The 18908-nt window shown below is 43.6% G+C and overlaps 2 protein-coding genes and 1 long non-coding RNA gene across 3 annotated transcripts in view; 1 reads left to right on the top strand and 2 right to left on the bottom strand.

Moving 5' to 3' along the window:
- The window catches only part of LOC138950740 (uncharacterized), a 238231-nt gene that overhangs the window by 157444 nt on the left and 61879 nt on the right, over nt 1-18908 (bottom strand). The gene's annotated exons all lie outside the window — the stretch shown is intronic.
- LOC138950713 (zinc finger protein 391-like) lies at nt 89-5768 on the top strand. Its single transcript, XM_070322432.1, has 2 exons — nt 89-747; nt 2442-5768. The coding sequence occupies exons 1-2, from the start codon at nt 178-180 to the stop codon at nt 3297-3299; spliced, it is 1428 nt and encodes a 475-aa protein (XP_070178533.1). The 5' UTR covers nt 89-177; the 3' UTR covers nt 3300-5768.
- LOC138950735 (ankyrin-1-like) overlaps nt 13528-18908 on the bottom strand; it is an 11873-nt gene continuing 6492 nt past the window's right edge. Inside the window, exons 2-3 of the mRNA XM_070322463.1 lie at nt 15634-15724; nt 13528-15237 (exon numbers count right to left, since the gene is read on the bottom strand). Coding sequence (XP_070178564.1) covers nt 13577-15237; nt 15634-15718 — 1746 coding nt within the window. The 5' untranslated portion in view covers nt 15719-15724 and the 3' untranslated portion in view covers nt 13528-13576. The remainder of the gene's footprint in view (nt 15238-15633; nt 15725-18908) is intronic.

Below are 18908 nucleotides of genomic sequence, written 5' to 3'. Positions count from 1 at the left end.
TGTACATACCTGCAGTACACTCAAAAATAATATACGATTGAGATGCTTTGTAAACTAACATGACTTCGTTAATGAACTTCCGCAATGGAAGCCAAATCGAAGGAAAAACTATCAAGAGACATGAATTTGACTTCTCTGAAGCCTTTCAAGAATCAGTTACGAGTTTCGTGATGTTGGATGTATGCCTACGGACGTGTTAAAATGGAAACTATTGCAGATCAGATGCTGATCTCGAGCGGCTGGACAGTGGACAGCGATGGCCGTCGAGCGGCCGTAGCAACAGCAGAAACATTTTTCAACCAGGTGACAGCGCCTGGAGTGTATGATAGCGATACAGACGCAGGGAGTGCTGTCGTATTCGAAAGTCAGCCAGGCACTGAGATTGCTGTAACAAAATCTCAAGAGAAATGCGAACTAGAGGTATTCAGCTCGTCCCAACCTTCCAGAAAGAAAAGTTGCCCGAAAAAACGCGCGGCTGTGGTCCCAGCCTTGTACAGGGATGACTATGATTCGGACAAATGTGGATCCGAGAGTGGGGATGTTGAGACAGACTTTGCAAGTACACTGGCTCAGATTAAGGCAGAGCCTGAATGTGGCATAATCGAAATGGATGAATGCTTTGAAAACCGTGTGTCATCACTGGCAGCTAAAGCCCTTTTGCAAAGTGCAGACGTGCAGGCTCCAGGTGGCTTGGATGAAGATTTACTTCACTTGCAAGTACAGTTCCAGAACTCCAACCCTCAAAAGGTGCAATTGATGTTGTTCTTTCTTTATTCATCTGTTTGCATGCAAGGCCTAAAAAAAAAGTAGGTGTGGTTACGGTAACCCGACCTACCCTATTTTTAGGGGCCGACCCTATAACTTTTTATTACATTTGTCACCAAAACAAAAACCACACACACAAGAAAACGAGTGCAAAAAACGCAATGAAAGCGAAAGCGCCCGAGTCGCACACTTATTTCCCTGTCAAGTAGGTTTAATTTGTACACATTAGAAAAAAAGTTTTAAAAAGAAAAGTGATTGCCTACCTTCCTACCCTATTTTTTTTTGGCTATGTTACCGTAACCACACCTATTTTTTTTTTTGGCCCAAGCAAAAAGTGTGTGACTGTGAGTTTGAAAGCTTCATGCAGTGTCTGTGCAGGTCTTGATCTTCATTAAACTTAAAGTGACTTTAAGTATAACCCTATGTGTGTCACTTTACATTTTGATAATAATATATCAGTGTGTCTTAGTTACAACACAAGCACCCAATTCACCGAGATATTCTCCAGAAGTGCAAATAATATATAAATCTCTGACAATGATTAATAATTGGAATAAATGTATGTTTACATGGAAAGATGTTAGGGAGGCCCACCGCTGCGAGCTCAAAGCGACTGTAGCCGCATCATATTTTTGCTACTTTTATTCGCCTCTTACTCTGTTGTTATTTGTAATAAAACAACCAAATTACAAGATTTTCTTCAATGGTGTTGTTTCTTACTGTGTGTGGATTTTGTGGTATGTACATCATTCCAAAGCGGAGATATTTGTGCTTGAAAACGGCTCATCGCACAGCGACAGCGATAGCGGCGCGCGCTGTGCAGGAAAATTGTCAGCTCGCGCCGCGGGGTGTTGGAACGGTCTGCAAACTGTGTATAATTTGCCTATTTTTAGATGGGTCGCCCAACAAGACTATTCAAATACATCCAATGAAATTTGGTGTACCTTAAGTTCATAGGTCAAGGCTGCTTTTGGCAACCGGTAGGCCAATGAAAAGATCGTTTACGTACACAACAGCGACGTCACAGCTTTGAAAAATCGCAAAGATGTATGGTTTCCTGCTTAGTATTAGTAATACTACCAATAGTACTATAGGTTCTGAGCTATATTTGTTAACTTGTTCATGTCTCAGTGCTTGTGTCTTATATGTCTCTCTGTCTTACTTGGGAGAGAGCGTGTGACTGTGTGTGTGTTAGACTGTTACTGTTACTGTGTATAAAACTTTTTTTTTTAAAGGCGCGGATGGGAGTTTGGCAAAACAAAAATGTCTGTCTTCGCTTAAGGCCCAAAACATTGGGCGGGTTGGTGGGTAACAACTAACATTGTCATTTCATTTTCTTTTTTCTCAGTCTGTTCTTTCTTCTTTTTCGTGTGCCAAAGAAGACACAGATCTATATCAAAAACGGTCCTTGTCAACTCCGTCAGTGTGTGTGTTTATCTATGTCATCCAGTGAGTTAGTTTTTATTCATAGTTATTTGCATCACTTCCCCTGCAGTCACACATTCCATGAATTTAAAGAAAGAAAAAGACAGGTTAGGTAATGGAACGTTTAATTTAGACAAAATGTTTTTCTGTAATCAAACATTCCATAAACTAACACTAAAGAGATTTTGATTTTTGATTTTGGAAGTTAGCAGTGTTTCGATTCTCGCTCATTTTATTTGTGAATTGTACAGGTGAAAAAAGATGGGAGACGCAGCCTAGCCCAGCCGCTGATGTGCGGCTATTGCTGGAAGGAGTTTCCCAAGTCGTCCCGTCTCATCCAGCATCTTCGCACACACACTGGCGAGAGACCCTATGCCTGCACTCAGTGTGGTGCCACCTTCACGCGAGGTTCCAACCTCAACTCACACATGCGGTCCCACATGGGCGTCAAGAATCACGAGTGCAAGCTGTGCGACAAGAGGTTTTGCCGTTCCAGTAACCTCTCTCGCCACATGCTGTCGCATTCTGACGCCAAAACCTTCAGATGCCATTTCTGCCAGCATCAGTTCAAACAGGCAGGAGACCTGCAGAGACACCTTCGCAGACACACCGGGGTGAAGCCGTATCAGTGTGACGTCTGCCAGCGCTGCTTCGCCGAGTCGGGAACGCTGACCAAACACATGAGAACACACACAAACGAGAAACCCTATGCGTGCAAACTGTGCGGCAAGTGCTTCAAGGAGTCTGGAAGCGTGACGAGACACATGAGGATACACAGCGGAGAAAGACCGTACGTGTGCGGTGAATGCGGGTCCGCGTTCGCCAGCTCTGGTCAGCTTACTACGCATTCCCACATCCACAGTGGGATCAAGCAGTTCGAGTGTGATGTTTGCCATGTGAAATTTTCCCGCGCAAATAACCTGAAGGCGCACAAATACACTCATGGAAAGGACCGGAGTTTTACGTGCTCAGACTGTGGGGCCACCTTCATACAGCCCAGTGGTTTGTCAAAGCATAAGAAAAAGAAGCATGGTGATAACAAGAGTGATGACACATCTAATGAAAGGGAGGAAAGTATGAACCCTCATTTAAACAGTGATGATGAGTGACAATGTTTTTTGGTGAAAAGAGTAAGCCCTTAGAACACTTTATGTTAATGTACCTCTCAGCTATTTGCAAAAAGCAAAAGAAAACAGCATAGTGTTGAGATGACACGATAAATTTGCATAGAAAATAGAAAATGCATGTACTTAAAAATATGTATTAAACTTAAAGTGGGCACAAACATTTTATAATACACAGGATATTTTTTTACGAGTATGGCCCAAATATTTAACAGCAGCGTGTAAGTCAGAAAACATGATAACTTGAAGAAGTGATTTTCTTCTGCTCAGAAACAGGTTGATAGGATTTCAGCATTATTAATTTATTTGGTTTTAAAGTCACATGACCTTTACCACTCTTTCACTCAAAATGGTGTTGTTTTTTTAATGGTGTAATTCACTTTGAGACGGCAAAACTGTCAGTAAAAATTTAAATTAAACAATATTTTACTTGTTTTGTTTTTAACAGCCATGAATTTCTTTGGAGGCCCTTTTTTGTGCCCAGGGTACTTTACCATACCGTACAATGACAGCCAGAGTTCCACAGTGGTTAGAGCGCTTGCCCCTGATGCTGGAGGTCATGCGTTCGATCCCCACCGGAATACAATCACCCGATTTTTCCAAGTGCTCTCCAGTCCACACACCTGGAAATGGGTACGGGAAGGCAAAGGCAGCTAGGGAGAGGACTGTACCCGAGGCATCGCCCTCATAAAGCTGTCCTGGTAGTAGTTGAGATCTCAGTATCTTGCTCCCCTACGACCAAGAAATGGTGATGGGAACATCTTTACCTTCTTTTTTTGTTGACCTTTTGTATGGTATTGTACATTTTTGTGTAAAGATAAAAAGCCATAATAGCCAATCATGGTCGATCATACCTCATCTGGAAAAGTATCATGTAACAAAAGCACTTTCAATTATTATACAGCCCTAATATTAATATTTGTCCAAGCATAATGAGCAATGCATAAGTAATTGGATGGATATGCTGGTTTTCAACTTTAAAGACTTTCTTGTTTGCAAGTAAATTGTGGTAAGGCGTAAAAAACACACCAAAAAAACTTATTTCCGGTTCCTGGTTTTACTCATGTGATATGTATACAGACACCTTGCAATAAGTGAATAACTTATTCGTGTACTTTGTATCCCAATGAGGAGTAATGCGTTTATTGGCATAATTTGAAAAGCCTGAGTCACCTGGTCATACATAACAACTTCAAGCTTGACATTTTTAGATTTCTTTTGAGTTTAAAATTAAAAAACAAGAAAGGTAGGTTGTTGGAACGTTTGTTATTGACAAAACAATACATTCACAAATATATCGACCCAACGGTCTTTTAAGTGCACAGACAAACAATAACGAAAACTTATCTCAGGGCTGATTTTTTCTTCCGCCTGCCACGAAGCCACAAGTGAGGTTTTTTTTTAATATAAATATAAAAATATATAAAGCGAATGTATTGTTTTGTCAATAACAAATGTTCCAACAACCTACCTTTCTTGTTTTTTGATTCTGAATCCTGCGGTCTTTTACAGGCAACAGTGGTGACTGGCCTATAATGTCATATGGAAAAGTTTGACTCACTAAAAGCAAGCGGCCGGGTCATACCTAAGACTTTAAAATTGGCAATCTAGTGGCTGCTCCGCCTGGCATCTGGCATTATGGGACTAGTGCTAGGACTGGTTGGTCCGGTGTCAGAATAATGTGACTGGGTGAGACATGAAGCCTGCGCTGCGACTTCTGTCTTGTGTGTGGCGCACGTTATATGTCAAAGCAGCACCGCCCTGATATGGCCCTTCATGGTCGGCTGGGCGTTAAGCAAACAAACAAACAAACAAAACTAAAAGCAAGGGTATTCACTCTTTCACAATCCACACAAAGGTAGAGGTAATGAATGGGCTGTGAGTAAAGATATTTTGTGCTTTAACATTGTTGATCTCACCAGGCCCCGCGGGTTAGGGGGAAGAATTTACCCGATGCTCCCCAGCATGTCGTAAGAGGCGACTAACGGATTCTGTTTCTCTTTTTACCCTTGTTAAGTGTTTCTTGTATAGAATACATATAGTCAATTTTTGTAAAGAATTTAGTCAAGCAGTATGTAAGAAATGTTAAGTCCTTTGTACTGGGAACTTGCATTCTCCCAGTAAGGTAATATATTGTACTACGTTGCAAGCCCCTGGAGCAAATTTTTGATTAGTGCTTTTGTGAACAAGAAACAATTGACAAGTGGCTCTATCCCATCTCTCCCCCTTTCCCCGTCGCGATATAACCTTCGTGGTTGAAAACGACATTAAACACCAAATAAAGAAAGAAAGAAAGAGGGGTTCCACAGTATTGATAACTGATATTGTGATTTCTTGTAAAGTGTATGAATGCTAATTTGGTTTGTCTTGTCATTTAAAGGTATTGTGATGGTATGAAATTTACTTGTGATTGATTTTAGTTTTTGCACTATGTAATAAATGGACTGTTTTCTGTGATTTCGTTGGAGTTGAAATGTAAACCATTATGATGAATATGTGCATACATTTATTGAGAATGTGCATTTCTTTTCCTTGTTCTGATGTGTGTGGGTGTGTGTGTGTGTGTGTGTGGGTGTGTGTGTGTGTGTGTGTTTGTGTGTGTGTGTGTGTGTGTGTGAATGTGTTTGTGTGATGGTTCATTTTGGTCAGATGGAGAATAGAGGTGGACTGATTGCAATGGTTTGTAAAACAAGTTTTGGGTGGTGTGGGTGGTGGGTCGGTTGTTCTTCAGAAACAGCATCAGATGTTTTGCAAGCTGTACATTTAACCCAGGTCCAGCCTCACATACACATGTATACATGTATACACTGAGAGCCTTACTCCCTCACACAAACACACACACACACACACACACACACACACACACACACACACACACACACACACACACACACACACACACACACACCTCACAGTTACACTCCTGGAGAGAGATAAGATACCATAAGATGTTTTATTTACGAGGGAAATGATATGTATAAGCAATTGCTACTTTTTTACAATCAGTCATCGCCCGTGAAGGAACAATGGTAATAACAGGCATGAAAATTCTCCGTATTTTCCGTATTTTCCGTATTTTTGAAAAAAATAAACCGTATTTTTTTTTCTTTTCCGTATTTTTCCTTTTTTTTTTTTTTTTTTTTTTTTCTTTTTCCTAGTCATAGTTATAGTAAAATAGTTTTGGGGCCATGTTTGAATCCAATTTTAAGGCTCAGATAGCCCCAGATTGCACCAAATTGCACCCTTGAAAAAAAATTTCCGGGGGGGCATGCCCCCGGACCCCCCAGGAAGTCTTGGTGCTTCGCGCCTGCGAAACTTGGCGGTATGCGCCTGCGAAACTTGCCGCTACGCGCCTTCGAATTTTGTTTTCAGTATTTTTTTTTTTTCAGTTTTCATGCCTGTAATAACTAACACATTAAATAACAATCAATAGCAATTCACTAAATGGCGTAGGTATGAACAAATCGGTGGTGGTTGTCTTTCGGGTTCGAAGAAGGCTTTTTGCATTCTGAAGCTTGTCGTTGAACTCATGTGGTTCTGCAAGCCTGGCTTTGAGGCGCGAAGTCCAGAACAGTTGAGGTGCTGGAAGTTTTCCGTAATTCTGAGAACATTTTTATAGTAAGCATGACATATGGATGTTTTTGAAATTAGGAGAAATTGCAAAATACGATGCAATCATTTTTGAATCTGTTAGTGAAAATTCGATTTCAATGACAACTTAAATGAGCAAACTAATTAATTATTTTTTAAGCTGCGGAGCTGAAATTCAATTCCATAGTTCGGACTTCGTCGAAGATTGCTGGACCAAACCTTGCAATCAATTTGATTGAAAAATGAGGGCGTGACAGTGCGGCCCCAACTTTCATAAAAAGCCGGATATGACTTTATCGAAAAAAACATCCGGGGATATCATACCCAGGAACTCTCATGAGAACTTTCATGAAAATTGGTCCAGTAGTGGTTTTTTTCTGAATCGCTCTACACGCACATACACACACACACACACACACACACATTTGTAACACACACACACACACACACACACACACACACACACACACACACACACACTGTCACACACACGTACACGATGACCCTCGTCTCGAATCCCCGTCTATGTTAAAACATTTAGTCAAAACTTAACTAAATGTAAACAACAAGCCATGCATCATTCTGTGTTCATATGACATAAATTCTACTACATGTACAGTTTATATTTCCAAGCACGTTACCATACTGGGAAAAACAATATACATATGCAAATAAGCAACCCATGTACATTAGACAAAATCAATTATGTCAAAGTAAAATATCAAATAATAAATCAGGTATCAACATGAATTTTACCCCGTTATGTTTTCGATGACGAAGCATAACCGTCTTGAGCGTGCTGTAAAACAATGGCCTCACACTCGCGCGCGCACACACACACACACACACACACGTACCCACACGTACCGGCACGCACGCACGCGCACACACACACATACACCCACACAGACACGCACACACACACACACACACACACGTACCCACACATACACACACGTACCCACACGTACGCACACACACACATACACCCACACACACATACACCCACACACACACACCAACAAACACACACACACACACACACACACACACACACACACTGAAGTATGTGCCTCATTTCGACATTTGGTTCCTGTCAGTCTGTACATCATTGATAGTCTTCGTATTGCTTTAGCTTCTGTAGCTTCGATTGTGAGCTACATTGCCATGGCAGCCGTGTTTTCAAGGTCAACGGAGGTTGAGGGATCGAGACCTTTATTTATATCTTTGGTGTTGAGAGGGAGAACAGTGAACAGGCAGTCTTGGTTTAATTGTGTACACCTTCTCTCCTCCAAACAAAATAATAACACACAATTATTGTTCAGTATACTCTCACTCTTGCTGTTAATAGTTGAAGAGGATATACCTCAAAACTCAAGAAACATGTCCGCGTATCCTGCCTGGAAGTGTTTGAGGAGATCTAGAAGTCCCCCCTATCATGTCCGCGTATCCTGCCTGGAAGTGTTTGAAGAGATCTAGAAGTCCCACCTATCATGTCCGCGTATCCTGCCTGGAAGTGTTTGAGGAGATCTAGAAGTCCCCCCTATCATGTCCGCGTATCCTGCCTGGAAGTGTTTGAGGAGATCTAGAAGTCCCTCCTATCAGACAGTAACGACATCCTTGGACACGTTGGAGAAGACAGCCATGGCGTTCTTCTTTTTCTTGAAAACAAAAGTTATGAACGACACGTGTGTTACGGATGAATTTTCAGGTAAGTGTCTGTGTGTATAGAAAATATGCGTGCTCTACTCTGTTTACTATCTAACTGTTACTCGCACACAACACTCAAACAAAGCACAAAGACTAAACACTCTCAATGCCCTTTGCCCTCGTACCTGTAATGCAACATCAAAACAATAATACAAACATGTTATTTCTCATGCATTCTACAAATCACGTTCATTCATATATAAGAAGAATAATATCTTAACACACGTCGGAGACTAACTGTCTCACGTTAGATGAAGTTCTCGTTCCACACAATTCTTCTAACGTTTAGGGTTCCTGTTTACCACAGTGTCATTTTACGCACATCACTTGTCACGTAATACTTAATTTACGACGTCTACGTCTTACACAATCTTCTCGACGATTATGGTTCTTCGGTGGCAGTTCACACATTCAGTGACTCCACAATTTTATGATTATGTTTCTTCGGTGGCAGTTCACACGTACAGTGACTCCACAAACTTAAACGGGTACATACCCGGGATCCATACCACCCACGCAATACCGCTCGTGGTGGCTATGGGGTGCGGCTCCACCAGTCCCAGTACTCCAGCGCTGTTACAACCCTGCGCTCTCAATCACCGATTCGTAGCGCTAGGGAGGGGATGCCCGTCTCTCTCTCTCCCGCTGTCGAGTGGTACCATCCCTCACTCCGACCGGGGTGCTGCGTAAAAAGTTTAGGCTACCATAAGTCTCAATTCTTAGCTAAACTTTTCTACGAAATAATACTGCTATTCTTTCTCAATACTGTTCAACTATCCGTCCACTAACTTATGCGGATATATTATTTACACCAGCTCATTTACAAGTAACTTCATTTCCAAAAGAACATACGACTTTCCTTTTCAAAATGGCTGACACAGCGGCTCACGCTTCTCCAACCCAATTTACAACGTGACTCTCACAGTCATTTCACCAGTCAATATTACTGAGCAAAATACAATTCAATAAATACCTGTATCTTTACAGCATAGAACCACTCATGGTTCGTCCGCAACACTAGTCTTACGGTGTTCGACCTCAGTGTTCGGTGAGCAGCGTCATAGCCTAACGCGGAGACATCAGTCAAACACGTCTGTCCTCCTCGACTGTCAAGCACGCTCTACTCTTTCACATACCACAAAGCTAACCTCTTTTTCTCCCATTGGCCACAGCAGCCAATGGAGATACGCCTTACAAAAATAGGTCACGCTGTCAAGTCGTGATACTTCAAGTATGGCAAGCCAATCTGTACACATTTGTTTAAACCATCCAATGCTGAATTATGTACAATCCATTTGTCACAACGTGTTGTGTGAGATAGGCGAGGTGATCCTCATTGCTTTATGCTACACCGGTAACGCGTTCAGCTTTCGCCCGGCATTCAGCTTTCTGATTCGATATATATATATATATACCCACACGTACCGGCATAGATATATATATAGATATACTCGAGACTGATATGTTGTTTCCTGGTTAAATTAAAGCAGTAGACTAAGGAAAAAAAGCATGTCAGTTTCTTACAAGTGAAGAAAATTGGAGGTGAAATTCAATCGATTTCTTCCCAAAATTCGATTTCTTCAAAAACTTTCACCTAAGCTTGATCATCAGTATTATGGAAGGGACGGGGTTTTCAATGTGGAGTTTATACAAGATCAACGAGGCCGATTTAGAAATCGGAATGCCGGGGAAAAGCTGAACGCATTACACCTGTAGCTGTCTGGGTATTGGTGAGCGGCACAAGTTTTTGCTCAAGATGCCAAAGGAGTCTGTAATGACCGAATGTAGTACGTCAGTTGTGTTTTTTTCTTCATCTTCGTTCATGGGCTTAAACTCCAACGTTCACTCATGCTTTTGCACGAGTGGGTTTTTACGTGTATGACCGTTTTTACCCCGCCATTCAGGTAGCCATACGCCGCTTTCGGGGGAAGCATGCTGGGTATTTTCGTGTTTCTGTAACCCACGTAACTCTGACATGGATTACAGGATCCGTTCGCACTTGGTCGTGTGCTTGCGTGTACACACGAAGGGGGATAAGTCACTAGCAGGTCTGCACACAAGTTGACCTGAGAGATCGGAAATATCTCCACCATAAACCCACCAGGCGGCCAAGGCCGGGATTTGAACTCAGGACCTTCCGATTAGGAAGCAGATGTATTATCCACTTGACCACTGCGCCCGTCGTTGTGGTTTAATATTGCTTACTGGCGTCTGTCACGGTCACGTTGGTTCCATGGACCCTACCACAGCAAAGGGGAGCTGATTAAGCGTTTGCACGTTTTGTTAAAGGCACACGTACTCCTTCTCGGGAAAACAGTTCAGATCACCGTCTCAGATCTGGCCAGTCCTTTACACGGCATCAGACCATCCCTCCACTTGGTCGCATACCACAACTCAACACCCTCAATGCTTGTTGCGCTGAGTTTTTTTTATATTTTTTTTTATGTTCATTAACTTCTTAGAAGTTTACGAACTAATTTCATCAACAAATTCCCACTGTGAATGCTTAGGAATGGAGTTATATTTAACAGACCTGGCAAAACGTTGTGGTTACAGTTCCTGAAAGTGATTCTCCAGGTGAGACAATCCACTCTGTCATTTATTATACATGTTGAATTAGGCAAATATCCTCCCGATTCTGAGCACTGACATCATTTGGAAGCTTGGTTAAAACAATTCCACCTCACTTGTGGATGTGACAATGCTCCACGTAACACTGTGAGGCGCCGAACGTTACAAAGGCAAAAACAAATCTGCAACTGTTCACTTTTTACTTTTCCCCTTTTTCCCACCTGCTTTGGTTTGCTACTTGCTTCAGAAGGCAGAAGAGGTCGGTGTGTCCTCCCTTTCTAGCCCTGTCCATAGGTGTATTACCCCACACGTCCTGAATGTTGACATCGGCCCCATGGAAAATTAGTAGCTTTGCCAGGTCAACGTGTCCTTCGCACGCGGAACAGCAGAGCGGTGTTTGAAGCAGACCATTCTGACGGTTCACGTCGGCCTCGTGCTCTAACAGGACCCTGACCACATCAGTGTGTCCACGACCGGCAGCCGCGTGAAGCGGTGTCCATCCTTTTGGTCGTTTGGTGTCCACCTCTACTCGGCGACAGAAGATAAACAGGAGTGCAGCCAGAGGTAAGGGTGTTGATACTTCCCGGACACAGTTTTTCTCTGCACCGTACTCAAGAAGAAGGCGGACGATGTCTGTGTGTCCCTGTTCAGCAGCGATATATAGTGGTGTCGCTCCTAATTTGATTGGTAAGTCTTTCTTTGCACCGTGCTCAAGAAGAAAGCAGACGATCTCCGTGTGTCCATTTTGGGCAGCGATATGTAGTGGTGTCGCTCCTATGTTAGTTGTTAAGTCTTTCTTTGCACCGTGCTCAAGAAGAAGGCGGACGATCTCTGTGTGTCCCTCTAGGGCAGCGATAAATAGTGGTGTTGCTCCACTTTTCTTCATCGAGTCTTTCTCTGCACCGTGCTCCAGCAGAAGGCGGGCGATCTCTGTGTGTCCCTCTTGGGCAGCGATATATAGTGGTGTTGCTCCACTTTTCTTCATCGAGTCTTTCTCTGCACCGTGCTCCAGCAGAAGGCGGACGATCTCTGTGTGTCCCTTTTGGGCAGCGATATATAGTGGTGTTCCTCCTTCTTCAGTCGGTAAGTCTTTCTCTGCACCGCACTCCTGGAGAAGGCGGACGATCTCTGTGTGTCCCTCTTGGGCAGCAATATATAGTGGTGTTACTCCACTTTTCTTCATCGAGTCTTTCTCTGCACCGTACTCCAGGAGAAGGCGGACGATCTCTGTGTGTCCATTTCGGGCAGCAATAAAAAGTGGTGTTTCTCTAATTTTCCCCATCAAGTCTTTCTCTGCACCGTACTCAAGGATAAAGCGGACTATCTCCGTATGTCCTTTTTCGGCAGCGATATACAGTGGTGTTGCTCCTTCTTTAGTCGTTAAGTCTTTCTTTGCACCGTGCTCAAGAAGAAGGCGGACGATCTCTGTGTGTCCCTGTTGGGCAGCGATATGTAGTGGTGTCGCTCCTGTTTTGATTGGTAAGTCTTTCTCAGCACCGCCCTTAAGGAGAAGGCAGACGATCTCTGTGTGTCCCTTTAGGGCAGCGATATGTAGTGGTGTCGCTCCTGTTTTGATTGGTAAGTCTTTCTCCGCACCGTACTCAAGAAGAAGGCGGACGATCTCTGTGTGTCCCTTTCGGGTAGCGATAAATAGTGGCGTTACTCCTTTGATAGTCGTCAAGTCTTTCCCTGCCCCGTACTCAAGAAGAAGGCGGACGATCTCTGTGTGTTCCTTTAGGACAGTGATATATAGTGGTGTCTCTCCTGTTTTGATTGGTAAATCTTTCTTAGCACCGTACTCAAGAAGAAGGCGGGCGATCTCTGTGTGTCCCTTTTGGGCAGCGATAAATAGCGGTGTCGCTCCTCCTTTAGTCGTTAAGTCTTTCTTTGCACCACTCTCAATGAAAAAGCGGACGATCTCTGTGTGTCCATTTTGGGCAGCCATATATAGTGCTGTATCTCCACTCGTCATCAAGTCTTTCTCTGAACCGCCCTTAAGGAGACAGCGCACGATCTCCGTGTGTCCTTTTTCGGCAGCGATATGCAGTGGTGTTGCTCCTCCTTTAGTCGTTAAGTCTTTCTTTGCACCGTGCTCAAGAAGAAAGCAGACGATCTCCGTGTGTCCCTGTTGGGCAGCGATAAATAGCGGTGTTGCTCCTCCTTTAGTCGTTAAGTCTTTCTTTGCACCGTGCTCAAGAAGAAAGCAGACGATCTCCGTGTGTCCCTGTTGGGCAGCGATAAATAGTGGTGTTGCTCCTCCATTAGTCGTTAAGTCTTTCTCCGCACCGTACTCAAGGAGAAGGCGGACGATCTCAGTATGTCCATTTTGGGCAGCGATATGTAGTGGCGTTACTCCTTTGATAGTCGTCAAGTCTTTCCCTGCCCCGTACTCAAGAAGAAGGCGGACGATCTCTGTGGGCAGCGATAAATAGTGGCGTTACTCCTTCTTCAGTCGGTAAGTCTTTTTCTGCACCGTACTCAATGAAGAGTTTGACGATGTCTGTGTGTCCATTTAGGGCAGCGATATATAGTGCTGTCTCTCCACTCGTCATCAAGTCTTTCTCAGCACCGCCCTTAAGGAGAAGGCAGACGATCTCTGTGTGTCCCTTTAGGGCAGCGATATATAGTGGTGTCTCTCCTGTTTTGATTGGTAAATCTTTCTTAGCACCGTACTCCAGAAGAAGGCGGACGATCTCTGTGTGTCCCTTTTGGGCAGCGATAAATAGCGGTGTCGCTCCTGTTTTCATTGGTAAGTCTTTCTCCGCACCGTACTCAAGAAGAAGGCGGACGATCTCTGTGTGTCCCTGTTGGGCAGCGATATATAGTGGTGTTGCTCCTGTTTTCATTGGTAAGTCTTTCTCCGCACCGTACTCAAGAAGAAGGCGGACGATCTCTGTGTGTCCCTGTTGGGCAGCGATATATAGTGGTGTTGCTCCTGTTTTCATTGGTAAGTCTTTCTCCGCACCGTACTCAAGAAGAAGGCGGACGATGTCTGTGTGTCCATTTAGGGCAGCGATATATAGTGCTGTCTCTCCACTCGTCATCAAATCTTTCTCCGCACCGTACTCAAGGAGAAGGCGGACGATCTCAGTATGTCCATTTTGGGCAGCGATATGTAGTGGAGTCACGCCATCTTCTCGTGTGAAATTTATCTCTGCACCGTGATCAAGCAGATGTCTCACGATGTCTGTGTGTCCGGATGCAGACGCGGCAAAGAGCGGTGTCCTGGACAAGGAATTTTCACGCCACGGGATTTCAGTGTTGGCTCCATGCTGAAGAAGAAGCTTCACGATGGCTGTGTGGCCGTTTTGGGCAGCCCTGAACAGTGGTGTTGCTCCATCTCGTGCCGAGCAGTCCTTCTCTGCCCCGTGATCAAGAAGAAGCTTCACCATGTCTGTGTGGCCATGCTCAGCAGCAGCGTGGAGTGGAGTTTCTCCGTTGTTGTTTCGAATATCAACCACACTCTCATGTCGCAAAAGAATTCTAGCAATTTCAAAGCAGTTGTTCGAGCTGGCTAAATGCAGAGGCGCTGTTCCTTGGCTATCCCGGGCGTTGACCTGCGCTCCTTGTTCTATTAGATACTGAGCAACGTTCTGATGCCCGTGTTTGGTGGCCATGTGGAGAGGTGTCTGCTTCTCACTCACTGCAGCTCCGCCAGTGGGACCAAAAACAAAGCTTGTCACACCTGTCCCAGCTTGATGAAGCTTTGTTCTCGTCAGACCGCTTTGTGACTCCAAGTCAGCACCTGCAGACACCAACGTCGCGACAATGTCAAGGTCACCCTGAGCAGCGGCAATGTGCAGAGCGGTCTCACCGTGCTCGTCGTTTTCGTTCACTACGTCATGGTTGGTGAACAGGATTGTCTCGACCTTGACCTTTACCACTTGACGACACGCCTCGTGCAGCGTCAGGGTGACGTCTTCAGACTTTGGTCCTGTGTTTGGCCCTGGTGTGACGTCACCAGTGGGAGGGTCGCAGGTGTTAGGTCGATGAACACCCACCCTGTCCGTGTGTTTTGTCTCAGTTGTCTTTTGTGTGGCTTTCAGCTCCCCTGGAACACAACAAAGCTCCATGAATTGCCTGGATGAGTAGTATGTTTTATCATTCAATATGTATTGATGAAGGAAAAGGAGGATCTTTAAACTTACGCCAGCTCACTAGCTTGGAAGGAAGTCTTTAAGACACCAAATACGATCTGTATGAATATGTTGAAGAGTAAGATTACAGTTAAAAACTAGTAAATTTGTAAAATTAGTTATCGGTAAATGAAAAAAACCTTTTATCACCGGTTTCTTTAAACAAGCAATATCGTATTTTATTGAGTGTACCCAAACAATTTCCAGTTGAAACAGAAAAACGTTTGTTTCTTATTGTTATTTAAATATCACATGATACATTTCATGGTTTTCAACACAAAAGAGGTTGAGAGAGTAAAGGGAGAGTATACCAGCAGGAGGAGATGCATCACGTGGAAGTGTGTCAAGGACATCGTCTGCTCCTGGTGGTAAAGTCTGGTCGTCTTTTTCAGCCATGTCTGTCTGAAACAGAGGAAGGTGAAATCAAAATCATGGGGAGATTAAGAGACAGAGAGAACAATTTACATCCTACTGTTATTGGCTCCTGGTAAGATGGAAAAAATCTGAAACTTGTCTCAACGCAAAACAAGACGCGTAAATGCTCAAGCTCTATAAACGTTCAAACAAATGATGATGTCCTTCTGGTGCACCCGCACTCGACCCCACTGTGACATTGACACTTGACCAGGGTCAACCACCCAGGGCCATGGGTCATGCCTAGCGGTCATCAAAGCTTGGAAGTATGTGAAGTGTCAAAGATCTAGAGTGCTGTGAAATTTGACTGTGAGGACTATGGGTGATGTGAACTGTGCTGTGAGGACTATGGGTGATGCGAACTGTGACTGCGGAAGGACAATGAGTGCTGTGAACTGTGGTACGTATAGGGGGGGTGGGGTATGATGTAATGTAATTTGTGATAATGTATGGGGGTTATGATGTAATGTATATATGTATGATGACGTATTCTGTGTCGATTGTGAATGTAAGGTGGGGTGGGGTGGGGGGGTATGATGTAATTAATGTACGATGATGTACTTGGTGTTTGATAGTGTATGATTGTTTGTTAGTTGTAGATTATAGTACGATGTTTGATGTTGTAATGGTTGTGCGTGTGTTATAATGCAATATGTTATGATGTAATGTATAATGATGTATTCGGTGCATGATAGTGGATGTATGCTTGTTAGTTGTAGATCTATCACGATGTTTGAGGTTGTAATGTTTGTGCGGGTGTTATAATGCAATATATAGCCGTGTGATGGTTCCAGTGTGTGAGTTGTACATGGCGGGTGCTAGAGTGCTGCATGAATGAGTAAGTGCATGGGGAGCTGTATGGCTGGGTGAATTGTGGGTTGCGTACGTCCGAGGGGCACATGTAGCCTGTGTGTCTGAAGTAGTGGGTATGTTGCGTAAGGGTGTGCTGATATTGAACTTCAGTTGTGTTTTGTAAATGTCTATGTATCAGTACCCGCTATTACGAGCTAGTCGTGTGACAGAGAGTTTTCTTGCACACGAGACTGTAGATGTTTCACGACGGCTTTAGCCGGAGTGAAACAGCAGCAGTCGAGTGTGCAAGAAAACTCTCTGTCACACGACTAGCTCGTAATGGCGATTATGTCTCACAGCTTCAACAGAGGAGAGAACAAACACGTTTTGCGTACTCACGCTTGATAAACCTAAACACAGGAGCAGCCATTGTGGAGAGATCTACTTTTTGACGAAAGTGACCGAACAACTATAAATGACGTCTCGGTATATGTGAATGACGTCACAGTCATCGTCACAGTCTGTATCTTTTGAAGCATTGCAATCTTCATGACGTCTTTCTGTGTCTGCATCCGCGAAATGTTTGTTCTTTCCGGGATCTTTGTCATCTATGTCTGAACTCTGTCCTTATAGTGTCAGACTAACAGGCCTCCTGAGCGAGCCACTTTCCAAGGGCAGCTAAATTCGCGTACATGGAAACAGTACTGTCGTCTGGGATGCCGTTTTCAGTATTCTGAGCGTTGAAGAATTTGTAAAGAGAAGAAACGATAACAGCAGGAGAAATAAAAGTCGTGTGTGCATTTTGGGGTTTTTGGGGGGACGATTTCGAGTTTGAATCCGTTCTTGCACATGCTCCAAAGCGTGTAACATACAATCTTGCACACGTTTGCTTTAGTAGTGGCAAAGAAGGAAAGCGTGTGACATTGTATTATGTCTTGCCACACACATGCCAAATGTCCTTCAATCAATCAATCAATCAATGACGCTTATATCGCGCATATTCCGTGGGTACAGTTCTAGGCGCTCTGCAGTGATGCCGTGTGAGATGAAATTTTATACGGCCAGTAGATTGCAGCCATTTCGGCGCATATTTACCTTTCACGGCCTATTATTCCAAGTCACACGGGTATAGGTAGACAATTATTAACTGTGCCTAAGCAATTTTGCCAGGAAAGACCCTTTTGTCAATCGTGGGATCTTTAACGTGCACACCCAATGTAGTGTACACGGGGGGGAGTTCGGACACCGAAAAGAGTCTGCACACAAAGTTGACTCTGAAATAAATTTCCGCCGAACCTGGGATCGAACTCACGCTGACAGCGGCCAACTGAATACAAATCCAGCGCGCTACCAACTGAGCTATATCCCCGCTCCTTGTATTGATGAGGACAATAAAACATCTTGTATCTTGTATCAACAGCGTCCAATGGACATGATTCGGTTTCATTGCTTGACCTGACCCTACTGTGACCTGCATGGGTCATGCCTAGCGGTCATCAAAGCTTGGTAGTGTGTGAAGTGTCAAAGATCTAGCTTCAACAATGTCCAATGAACATGATTCGGTTTCATTGCTTGACCTGTCCCCACTGTGACTTTCATGGGTCAACTCGCATCTGGAAGTCATTAACCCATAAAGCGATATTAAAACATTTTGTCAATCTGTCGGCCTGAAACTAAAACAAAAGTTCTGAAGAGGTACCTCTTTGTTTTTCATTAGACCTGTCATTCTGCTTGCTCGACTTTGTTAGATGTTTGCATATCTTGTTGCTATTTTCTTTGCTTTTATTATTGTTTCTTATTTGTGCTTCGTTTATCGATAAAACGTCTTGTGCACGGGTCAAAATGTGTGTGTCAGGGGTCGTTTTCCTTGAACATGACGTTCGTGTTTCTCCGAACGTCTGTGTATCGAAACACAGATACACGCACTCCATGACTCTGTAAGAAGAAAAAACATATCGCTAGGTTTCATTTGTTTTTGATGAATGTATGACCTTTCATGAAGTAGTTTTGTTTTTTTGTTTACTTTTGCCAGTTTACCAGTTCGTTTTTGGAACTTTGCAAAGCAGTGTCGTGTCGTTTGTTTAGGTCTGGGGAAACACCAATGAAAAGAGCCAAAGAATCCCCGAGCGTTTCTATTGGGTTTGCTTTTGATTATCCATGTATAACCTGCTTCCTGCAACTATAGTAACCGGGGATTTATTGCCTGGGGAACATGAGATTTATTTCCCAGATGCTTGTGAATGAAAACTCGTGAAAATGATGACAAATTGTCTGATTTGCATAAACCAAGTGTTATTTTTAAATATTTGAGCACATTCATAGAGCAAACATGACATATCTATATATGTTTTGAGTCAATGAATGATAGAGAATACAATGC

Source organism: Littorina saxatilis, linkage group LG16 (genome assembly GCF_037325665.1).
Source record: "Littorina saxatilis isolate snail1 linkage group LG16, US_GU_Lsax_2.0, whole genome shotgun sequence".
Classification (NCBI taxonomy): Eukaryota; Metazoa; Mollusca; class Gastropoda; order Littorinimorpha; family Littorinidae; genus Littorina; species Littorina saxatilis.
Note: the sequence above shows the minus strand (reverse complement) of the source record. Positions and strands in the feature narration are given on the sequence as shown.